Source organism: Xiphophorus couchianus, chromosome 7 (assembly GCF_001444195.1).
Source record: "Xiphophorus couchianus chromosome 7, X_couchianus-1.0, whole genome shotgun sequence".
Classification (NCBI taxonomy): Eukaryota; Metazoa; Chordata; class Actinopteri; order Cyprinodontiformes; family Poeciliidae; genus Xiphophorus; species Xiphophorus couchianus.
The window spans coordinates 17717067-17729222 of NC_040234.1; the positions used below are offsets into that span (position 1 = coordinate 17717067).

Below are 12156 nucleotides of genomic sequence, written 5' to 3' on the forward strand. Positions count from 1 at the left end.
GTGAGCGTTAGTCGGACTCTGTTGTGGACTGTTTGAAGTCTGTAATCCACAGAAAGAGGACTGCCTAAATGCCTAAATGCTTTACAAGCTTATCATGCATATAACAGAGGCCCGCATTCCTAAGGAAGAGCTGCTGAGAGCAAAACATTTGCTTACGGAACAGAGGACTGACCTGGGGTCACAGAGGAAATCTGTGCTCTCTCCATCAGCTCTCCACACCAGCCACTCTCTGAAGGAAGGGTGGCAAAACATGCGCGTTTTATCTCGCCGTTTGATGAGAAAGCACGAGAGCAGCTCCATGCGCTGCTGGAAGTCCTCCCACTGCAGCTCCCCTCGGACGTGGCCGGCATTGATGGCCTGAAACAGCTGATCGTCCGTCATTGGGTGCAGCGACGCCAGAGCCACGTTGAGGATAGGCAGGGACCGCTCAAAGGCCGAGTTGGTCATGAACTTCATGTTGCACTGGAGCTGGTACAGTTCAGCTAGCGAAACAGGCACTACTTTGTAGCTGGCACTTTTGATCACCAGGTGGCCTCTCTCAAAGAGATCCAACGTGAGCTTCAGATACAGGTAGGAGCCCTGGCTGCGAGAGGTCAGGTGGCTGCTGAGCTTGGTCACAGTGCCAGGATCGGCCTTGCCATTCAGGCTGATGTTGTTCATAATGTCCTTGCTGCTGTTGATCCGGTACTGGATATAGGAATTGAGGTCATTAGTGATCTCTTTGTTGTCCATAAAATCATCCAGGGAGATTTTAGAGAACGAGAGAAGGCTGGTGATCTCCTGCAACAGACAAGATAAAGTTGGTAAAGATGCAGGGAAGAAGATTCGTGCAATATTGCTGCCTGGATTTTGCCTCAATTTGTTATCGATTCTATCCATCCATCCATTCATTTTCTTACACCCTTGTCCCTAGTGAGGTTGGGAGGGGTGCTAATCCCTATCTCCACCGAGACATTTCGGGCGAGAGACAGGGTACACCCTGGACAGGTCGCCAGTCCATCGCAGGGCATTATTGATTCTAATATAATCTAATTTCATTCACAGCTATATCTGACCAAAGCATCCGGTGAAACATGTGTCGGCAGCATCATGCTAGGGTGATGGATTGTTCTTCAGCAGGAACAGGGAAGCTGGTTAAAGCTAATTACCGAACACTCCCAGACAAAACCTACTATAAGGTGAAAAAACCCCAAACTGCAGACTGAGGTAAAAGATACACCAAACAAACAGGGCTAAAAATACAGGCCAAACTACAGTGTAATGGTTTAGATCACAGAGTATTAATGTGTTGGAATGGACCAGTCAGAGTCACACCAAAATCTTTGTCAAGAATTAAAATATTATGTTCACAGAAGCTCTTGATCTCACGTGATTAAATTGAATTCTGGCAGAAAACTATTTTGTAGAAAGTTTGATACAAAACCTTCCAGATATGATTTAGTAAAAAAGACTATACCTGTTCACTTACCACATGAAATTCCAATAAAACACAGGGATTTTTTTTCTGTTTCAGTATTAACATGATGAAGTGTAAAAAGTTTCCAAGGTTATGAATACCTTTGAAGGCACTATTATATGAAAAGAGGCTTTTCGAACAGCAGGGAAGTACGCTCAGTAAGCTATCAGGCCAAAGCACAGACACCTGCTACTATTGGAAATGGATGACAGGAGCAGGTGAAGTGAGTATTAAGAGGCAGGGGATGGATGGGATGGTGGCTACTAGTAAGTAAGCACAAGTCTTAGCCAGAGCTCACATTTCAATTCATATCCCGGAGGGTCAATGCGTCTTAATCCACCAATCCTTTGCCTGTCTGAGGCCTGAGAAACATTGCCTGAGTGAGATAACGCTTATGTCTTCCTCATCATAACAACACAACCAGAGAAACACACACACTATGCACAGGTACACACTCCATCAGGTGAAGTGAAGGCAATGCCTTGCAGATAAACTTAGTGTTAGTATCCAACCCAAGTATTAAGGAAAACAAAAAAACAAAAACACAAAAACAAACTGACAAGCTACAGTGCAGAGCTCTAAACCTTTATTCACATTGTTCAACATAGTGCTGTCAAATAAATCATAAAAAGCATTCAATCCTGAAAACACAAATGATCAATGTTTCCACGTAGTGATTTACCACATTGAGTGAGCTGTGACGATACCAGAATTTTAAATGCTTGGCAGGCTAATAAATAAACAAACTGAATTGGCAGCACAGACTGATGGACAGCAGTCAATATCTGGCTCCTTCCTGAGCATTAATAACCCCTATACTGGATGTCAGTCCGCTACCACATTATTATTCAAGACTCAATCAGCTGTCGCTTGGCTCATCGGGCCTGTCAAAGCTTCAGCTGCCGCCACGGTGACCCTAACACAGCCAGAGAAGATCTTTACAGCTGTTTAACTGAGGGTCATCAAGACAGGAAGCCCAAAGTTTTAGACTTCTCTTTCCTGTCATACAGACTTGAGTTCTGGGTCACCATCTGCCAATTCTTCCAGGAAGTGCTGGCTTCTCTTGACAGGGTGTCTCACATTTGTTAAAGTCGATTGAGCATCTCGAGAAGTGACAGCAAATCAAACTTCAAGTTTGCATATCTAAAGATCTTTGTAAAATAACTAAAGATGCATCTTAATAGCTTAAACATACATTTTCAAACCTTTTCACGGATTCTCTATTGAATTTGGGTCACAACATTGATGAGATCATCACATAAGTACATTTTCATTTAAACTATTCTCTTTCTGGCTCTAGCTGGTTATATCCTCCTGAAAGGGACAGCTTCTGTGTAAGTCAGAAACTTTTTCAAGTTTCCAATAAGTTTGCCTCCAACGTTTCCCTGTATTCACCTCCATCCTTCTTTAAGTGAACATAAAGAACACAAGTGACGCCGTGTATTTAGGTCAATATCAACTGAAGCATCATCTTGTACATGTTTACAGAGTCCATTACAAAAATGTATGCAAAACTCCAAACAGGACTTCCCGTGGCTGCCATTAAACAAACTGGTTCTGCTTAACACATTTCTATAAAGGTCAGAAGACTAACACTTCTTCTGTCAACAGATTCTCGCATCCGAGTTTTGATTTCATGCAGCTCCCTCCGAGGGATATTGTTTTAATAAACTAACCGTGCTTTAAACTTCTCCATGGTGTTAAAAAAAAAACATTAAAAAGGTTCAAACATTAAAAGGTCTTTTTCATATCAGTGTTTTTTCCTTACCATTAAGTTAACCCGGACAGTGACCAGCAGCTTCAGCCAGGAAGGAAACTTGGGAATGATCTTAGTGATGAAAGAAGCTATGGTGTCTCCATAGTCAGGCTTATGAAACTCCGCTTCATTAAGTCCATCTATCAAAATTATATGGTCTTCCTCTGAAATTCTCTTCTCTGAAAATGTACACATAAAAAAAACAATGAGAAGACAATAAGTAGAGAACAGCAACTGAGACCAGTGTTATTTCAACTAAACTACCCAGCTGTGAGAGTTTTATGATACTGCAGTGGCATTTAGCAGTTAAACATTTATCAGCACTTCTACTAACTGGTATGAGCTGTGAAAAGAAATGACCCCATTCTTAAAATGTCAAAGTGCCGTAGTTCTTCAAACCTAAATGTCTAGAGTCCTCAGTCCTTTTAAAACACCTTAAACAATACATACAAAAATGACACATTATGGAATATAATTGGACAGTGTTCAGGCTTAAAAAAACAGAAAGAGAAAGAAAAAGAGATAGATGGCAAGGAAGAGAGAAGGAAGGAAGAGAGAAAGAAGGAAACAAGAAAGGACAAAAGGGTGGATGGACAGAAAAAAACTAAAATAAAGTCACACATGAACAGGCCAGAAAAAGAAAAGAAAACCCTGGAATGTAGCGTTCTTACCATTACGAAGGTTGGCCAGCGGCTCCAGGACCCCCCTTCGGAAAGCAGCCATGGGGTCTTGGACGCAAGAGCGCAGACTGAGCATGCTCTGGAGGTGGGGCTCTTTCAGCAGTAGCTCTCGGTAGGCAGTGAGCTGATGAGCTCTGCACAGCAAAGCTGCGATACTGTGCACAAACTCTGGAACCAGGCAGGTGTACGTGTTGTCAGCCTGGCAATAATGATACGCAACCACCTGGAAAAGTAAGAGAAGGCAAATGCAGAATTTCTTAAGCAACCAGGATACTTGACGTTTTCCTAAAAGCTACCCAGAATCTCCTTAATTAGAGAGGCCAGGAGAAAATAACTTAAAATTGTATTATTCTGCATATAAAAAACTAGGCAGAAAACAATAATTAAGTTATTGTAAAATTCTAAAAGCAGGTTTCTCTATTTCTTAATGGAAGTTGGGTTTATTAGGTAAAATACGGGAAAGAGGTGAGAAGAAAAGTGACCTTGGGGATGTGTATTTGTATTACAGTAATTGCCATCCAAACTAAAGGAACAGACTGCCATTTGATATCCTTCAACACTCTGAAAGAGGTCTTCACATGATCGCCAGAAATTACATTAAATTTAAAGATGTCTGCTGGCAGCATTTTTTTTTTATCAATCTGTTTATAAACACACCATCAGTGTTTGCATATTATTGAGACATCAAGTTTCTGTCATTTTTTTGTGGCTTTGAATATAAAATATTAGGACATATATTACAATATGATATAATATAATATAACATAATATAATATAATAGAGCTATTAAAAAACAGATCTGAGATGTGGTTGTTTATCCCGCATGAAGGATACAATTGGCCTAAAAGCAGACTGTGGAGAGCCCTTTGCAGTAAAGATATTGCAGCGGCGCATCCAAGTAAAGATGAAAAAGGATGAATAGATACAATAAAGCAACCTGTGTATCAGCAAACAGTTCACTAAAGTACATGAGTCATGCAGGCTGCTGCACCAATAAACAATATAAGACAAGCTGATGCAACACTGCAGTAAACCTGCAGCCGTTAATCTACAATAACTATAAATTTGTGTTGAAGAAACGCATCTGAAAGAGTATTCAGTCACAGCAAAAGAAAAAAAATATAAAGCTTGTGATGCATCATAACATGTAATAGCCTCAGAGCGCAGATATGAGACTGCTTTTAAATCAGTGATTAAAAAGAAATGGCTGAATTTGACAGAAGCTGCTCAGCGTTGCATCAGTGTTCACACATCACAGGAACAGAACCCCGGAGAGAGCACCGATTGGAAACACTTTACACATTAATTGGCTCAAGAGATGGTTTTGGGTTTCACAGACGTTTAGAATCTCAGTGCATAAATAGTTAGAAATGGAGTTCATGAACTGTCCCAATAGCAGGAGAAAGCTTTATAATATCAATATGTAAGGGTTCAAAAGGCACCCACAACAGGATGTGTTTAGTCCCAAACAAGACTAGCAGCATTTAATAATTAGACTAATTGCAAAGCAAAATCAATGGCAAGAATTTAAGTTCAGAAAACAAATCCGATAAGATATGACCTCACAGTCGTCCATCAGCAGACCTAATCTAATCATGCCAGGAAATCTTGGGGGAAAAAAGTTCAAGTCCTGTTCCAATATATTCTTGTATCATAGTTTTTAAAAAGCTATCAGAATTGGTCTGAAATCTGTGTCGGCTTGTCAAAGCTTTATGAAAACCGGGTTTCTGAAACTGGTCACAGTTCAACTCAGCATAAATCATGTAAAAGAGGTACAGAGGGAAAGTATTTGCCCAGTAACATTTTAATCTTGAACTATTAATATTAAGTTTAGTAAAAGAGGGGATCTATGACATTCCTTGTCAAACATTAGGCTTCAGCCAGCAGCAAATGAACATTTACAAGACAAAAGCTCCTCAAATACCACTTGTACCTCCACTGTTTTAATAACTACAGAAATAAGTTTCTTGCTAAAACGTCCCTTCACACAGCAGAATAATGTCATTTCACCTACATACTCCCGAAATGTAGTAAAACCTCAGCTTTTAGGTCAGTAAAACCTTTTTGTAAACGCCACACCACTGCATGAATGCAAAAACAAAAACAGGAATGTCGTAAAAGATTTTAGAAGCATTGTTTTTACCTTTATGGGTTTTCTGTTTTAATATGAGAAACCGTGTAGCTGGAAAACAAATTACTTGTGCCACAAACACTTTTTGGAATAATTAGTCTTTCTAAAGTGGCCTTGCAGTGTTTCTATGAAAAAAAACAAAAAAAAAACACTACTATTTCCTCTTCAGCTTAAGTTTATCGCTACCTTTGAAGCCAGCCGTTTGACAGCCTCCTCTCTGCGCCGTTGCATCTCAGGAGTTCCTGGACAGCTGTTGCTGCTAAGGGTGTTGGTGGCACTGGATGGTGGAGTGGGCTGCGGGGGCTGGCTGAGGGGGAGTTCTGTGCCTTGTCCCGCACTACCTAAAAGAAATAAATCAACCATATACTTCTGGGTGAAAACAGATAATTGCATATGCTATACAAAAAGAGAAAACCCTTTTCCCCTCCCCCCATCACTTTCTGATATTAAGTCAGTCAAAACTTTTATTGTTTTAGGTCAGTTAAGGTAAAAAAAAAATCATATCACGCAATGTCATTTTTTAAATAAAATACATTAAAAAACTTTTAGAGACATTTTTATAACACACAGCATGACACAATTTTAGGTAGTTTCATAGTTTTCCATTCACACTCTGCAAGCTCTTACCCAAAGGAAACCAGAAAAACTGCTTACTTTTAGGCGAGGCACTCGGACTGTTGGAGGCAATCTGGCGCATGCGTCCTCCGTGACAGCTCAGCGCTACCAGCCGGGAGATAATGGCCGTCTTCCCATACCCAACGCTGCCCACCACCACAACTCCGTGGTTTTCAGTGGACTCACTGGCCTTCAGCATGTCCTCAAGCTGCTGAAACAGCCAGTCTCGGCCGACAAACACAGAGTCTGTAGTGATGCTGGGTACCTCAAACAGCAGGGGCTTGAGCATGATGTCTGAAGGTTTGTAGGGAGCAAAGCGTCCTAAAGTAAATGGGGGGGAAAGGGAACCACATCATAATTAGTTGTGGTGTTAATTATTAAACCTTGCAGCATTAGTGTGGAATGATTAACTAGCTACATACAAAATGAGTCCTAATATATTTATTTTTTTCTTTGGGTGTTCAAATATTTGGCCAGTACAAAACATAAATGGCCCAAGGATTTTGGACTTGTAATATCGAAATTGGCTGATATACTTTACTGGCCCTGATCTGTGAATTTACTGAAATCCTATTTAACTGCAGAGTTGTGTAACACCAACTGCTCAGTTTCTCTGTCTGACACACACAGTAATATATTCCCTCTGGTCATAATATAAACAATTATTTATCTTTCGCATAAAGGCTCTTTAAGGCTACTGTAAAGCTTTAATAAGTCAACAGTCAGAGTTTCTTTTAAAATATCATTTTTGGAAACATTGTTTATTTAAAAAACATATGGTAGAAAATATATATATCTTGTAATACAGCACACCTAAACATTTTGAGGTGTACAAAAAAAGGAAAAGAAAGAAGTTAGTGACCTATATTCTGTTTTGTAAAGGGGGTGGGGGGGCTGTAATTCTTTTGAGCTGGCATCATGATTTTTGGCTGTTTGTGAGAATTAGTTTCACAAGACAATAAAACAAATGTGTTTTTGCTTTTTATAGTTCTTAATTAGAAACGGGGGCTGGTAGGTCAGAGCTTTGCAAAATTGGTGTTTGGAAATCAGCCACATAATCCGTAATGGGTGCATGTTTGGTATTGAATAGATTTTCTAGAGCTAAAAATTAAGCTATAATTTAAAAGAGATATAAAAATAAAGTAAAACATTTTGTAGCACTTACTCATTATTTTTGCCAAATGGAGATTCCGCATTTTGACAGGACATAGCTCCTCCTACTACTTTTAACTGGATTTCTACAAAACTCAAAGTACTAACTTAGAATCTGTTCTGTTAAATCAGCTTCTAGTTTGGGTTCAAAAAGCAGAAACTTTCTTAACCTTTCCTGAATAACCATGAAAAGTTGCTTTTTACAGAATCCTGTAGTTATTATTGCTTGGGTGACCCTGAAATATTTATTAGTTATGCTGGTATTAGCCTAAGGTCCTGCAGGGCCTCTGTTGATACACACCGACTACCTCTCCTCCATTCCTTGTGCTCTTTTTAAAAACTATTAGACAAGACATACATGCTTTCCCCTAAGATTGAGCATTTTAAGTTTATCTTCAACTTCTTTTTAAGGGTATTTCTGAATCTTATTTAGTATTAACGTGTCTATCTCTCTATATTAGACAAAGCTCCTCAAATGCAATTGAATTTTGTCTATTTATTGTGAATCAGAAGTGGATCAAAAAATAAGTTGAGCTGAATTGACTTGAATCACTGCTTCTGTCCTATTTTAATTGTCACTCAGAGTTGAAAATCTAAATGCCAAAAACCTTTGAGTTACAGCTAGTTTTCATCAAATGTTCCTTTTGAAGTTTTTCTAATGAACTCTGCAGAGCTGTGTAACACCAACTGCTCTCTTTCTCTTTCACACACAACAAACAAGATAAAGATAGCTGGACAAATAAAAACACAACACACTGTTTTTAATGTAGAACATAAACTAAAAACCTACCAATCTGCATTTCACAAGTCCTGGATGTACACAGAATTGTTTTGTTTCTGTGGTTAGACTCTTTCTAAACTTTGGTCTTATGTTTAAAAGTGCTGTTTGTATGCCGTTTAAAACAAGGCAGCATTCAATTGAGTATTTTTGCTGATGTACAGGAAAATATTCAAATGTATTACTGCCTTCTAAAGTGCGCTTCAGTACAAAGTATCTAACGAAACCTTTGGAAAAATTAAGGTTTAATGTGATCGATCAAGTTAAGTAGGAAGAGAAAGAGCCATAAAAATCTGTTTAAATAGGAAAAAGCTGATTACTGCAGTCAGCAGTAGACAGATGTGGATGTTTTTCTTCAGCAGTCCTGGAGAAACTAGTTAAGATACATGGAGCTAAATACAGAGAAATCATGGAGAAAAAGCTGGAAAAGACTTTAGGCTGAAACAGAGGTTTAACTTCCAGGAAAAACATTATGTAAAACTACATCTAATTTCAACTGAAATGTTAAATTTCAGAGTCAAATTCAATACAGGTTATATGAATAGATTTGAAAATTTATCTTTGAGGATACTCTTGATTCAATCTGTCTAAGTTTGAGCTAATGGGCAAAAAATGTTGGCATGTGTATATCCAAAGCTAATTGAGACAGAGAATTGTGATCCTACAAATGTTGATTCAAGGGGGCTGAATAGAATGAATGACACCATTTTCATATTTGAAATATTGTTAATGTACACTTTCCCTTCCAGTTTGCAAATATGCACTACTCTGTGTTGGTCTATCACAGAAGATTCTAATGCAATACATTAAATTGTGTGGTTGTGACATGACAAAATGTGAAATGTTGTATGTTCTTAAGCTCTACCAAAGAACTCTACCTAAATTAAAAGAAATTTGGTGTGATAATGGCAACCTAAAAAGAAAAACTTAACTATCCCAAATCTGGATATCAAGTAAGCCCAACAATGTTCAACATCCAGCTTATTTGCAGTATTAACGCATACTGTCAGTCACCTTTAGGGTCATGAGGTGGCCTCCCTCCTGTGTTGTGCCAAGGCAGGCGAATGGAAGTCCTCAGGGGCGTGTTGCGCTGTTCATCAAGATAGCTCAGATCCTCCAGCTTTGTGGAGCTGGTTGCTGCGAAGAGACACACGGGTCCAAAAACAGACAGTGAACAACACTAAATCAGGAGGACTGTTTTTATTTCAAAAACTGCAAAATGTGAGATGGGAAGAATCAGTAGTTGAAGATTTTGTTGCACACAGGCTATATCTCCCAGCGGATGAGTGATGGTGATGCAAGCCAGTACGCTTTGACATTTGATGATTCCTAGAGGCAGTACTAGTAAACTGCAGCTGAAAGGAAAGCAGTATCTTATAGTTAAGACAGATGCGCTCTGGTTGTCTGATTTCTTCTGACAGCTATAGCAATAAGATGTCTGTCCCCTCAAACAGCACTTTTGTGCTGTAGGGAGAGGACAGACTACCTTTGTTTCTCCTCAGAAAAAAGAATAAATCAATCCCATGCCAGTTGCGACCGCTTAAAGAAGCTTTTACTACTACAGGTTTACTCAGATGTTCAAAAATTACTCATTAGCAACAATCTGCTGAGCATATATTTATTATCCACATGCTATCAAGTGAAGCAATATAAATTATTAGTAAACCAATAAATATTAGATTTTTATTTTATTTTTTAGCATCTTAAAATAAATACATTTTGTAACTTGGATGTTAAACTTTCTCGAGATTTTATTTAATTTCAATCCGACTTTGTGCAGGGAGGAGTTGAGGTCTCACAGCAGGAGATGATTTTGATCCCAAAAGTCTCCAGATTAACTTGTGGATGAGTCAGTGTGATTGCACAGCAATTTAGCAGAAGGTTTAAAGTATGATCTATGCCCTGTTAATGTAATAAAGATGTGCAACAGTGCAACAAGGTCTCTACTCCAATTGCAACTCATTTTTCAATCCCAACATCATCAAGCTGTATTCTGGTTTGGCCTTGCAGAAGAGCAGAATCAAAGCCTCAGTTATCTTCTTTATCTGCTTCAGATGGGAGAGACAGTCACAAACACTCATCTTCCCCTCTTCACTGACTCTCTCCCACACTGAGCTGCGAACTCACTCTCTGGAATGTCCCACTAATTAAAACACGTCTGCTGCAACTGCGACCGAAATGAAAGAAGGCCCCAGAGTTACTTTTATTACAGCAGACTGTTCCTGGACAACCACTCTGGACATAAACCAATTTTCAACAAATTAAATAAAACGACAACCACACAAAACCGATACAAAAAGAAAAATAGTCGGTGTAAATCACCACATGTTGAAAACGTGCACAAATTCCATTATGATGCTACGACTACTCACACCCAGCAGCAACGGCAGGAAGCACAACAGGAATTCTGGAAAACTCCTCCACAACATGTAAATACCTGGACAGCAGCGCTGACGGAAAACCTGGGTCCACACCCTTGGCTAAAGGTTTATAAAACACCCACATGGGATGAGCTTTCCAAGGGTTCAACAGCAATTCCTCACTTATTTCTCACATGCAGAGCCGGTGGAAGCAGACAATGGCTGTCTTCTTTCTGGTGCTCAGTCAGTCACAGCACCCACAACAGTAGGCACTTGCTAAATGAATGCAAAGAGTGTCACCCTCCCCATCTCTTGGTACTTTTAACTCACGGGTTTAAGACATCATTTCTGTCCATGAGCCTTATGAATTTGAATTTACATACTACCTTTGATAAGGAAGCAGCAGAGGGTGAAAAATTGGAGAATTAAATGAAACAAAAAGGTCAGCTAAGAGATTTAGTCTATGGGCTCTGAATACGTTATAATTGGTTTTAAATATACTATTCTTAAACAGACCTTGACAATAACACTCCTGAGTCTGGAAGTTGTTAGTAAGGAAAGTTAAAATTATTTGTCAGGATCGATAAGGTGTTTAAGGTGAAGTCAAAGGCAGTTTAAAAGAAACTATTTTCTACAATGTGTCAGAGGCTCAGTCTGTCAGCAGAGCACAAGACTTTAGGCAGATAACAGAAAGGCTAAATGGAGAACAGAAAAAATGTTGGAAAGGTAAGCCACCTTCTGGGAGTCTCATAGAGAGGTCTACATTTTGAATATAGAGCTGTTGATATACAGTGCTAACGTCAGTCGAAAATAAAAGTCAAGTAATACTTTCTTTGTTTTAAAGTATTTGTGAAACTATTTCATTATTGCTTCTCTCTCATGCATGCTGTTCATATATCTAGTTATTATAGAGTTCTTAAATAGTAATTGGAACCTGCTAAAACCAGGTAAACTTTACAAAAACTGGATACCTGAAATCGTCCAGATAATTCTGATCAGCACATTTCTAAACAGAACAACAAACTTTAGTCAAACTTACTGATATGCGAATGTTTTAACATTGGCACACCATTATCCCTGTCTGATATCATCTGTGCTGCTCATACATTCTCCATTTCTCCTTTCTATCAAGTCCCTTTCAGTTTCGTCTACAACTCCTTTAAAGCCAAGCCATTCCTTTAAATGAAGATCACATTCAGCTGTGAACACCGTTCTTTTCCATACTGTC

The 12156-nt window shown here is 39.0% G+C and overlaps 1 protein-coding gene across 2 annotated transcripts in view; it reads right to left on the reverse strand.

Annotated features, from left to right (window-relative positions):
* Positions 1-12156, reverse strand: part of tanc1b (tetratricopeptide repeat, ankyrin repeat and coiled-coil containing 1b) — a 104018-nt gene that overhangs the window by 20480 nt on the left and 71382 nt on the right. For both annotated transcript variants that reach the window (XM_028023314.1, XM_028023313.1), the window contains exons 8-13: positions 9583-9705; positions 6678-6959; positions 6210-6364; positions 3884-4115; positions 3225-3391; positions 173-780 (exon numbers count right to left, since the gene is read on the reverse strand). In XM_028023314.1, coding sequence (XP_027879115.1) covers positions 173-780; positions 3225-3391; positions 3884-4115; positions 6210-6364; positions 6678-6959; positions 9583-9705 — 1567 coding nt within the window. The remainder of the gene's footprint in view (positions 1-172; positions 781-3224; positions 3392-3883; positions 4116-6209; positions 6365-6677; positions 6960-9582; positions 9706-12156) is intronic.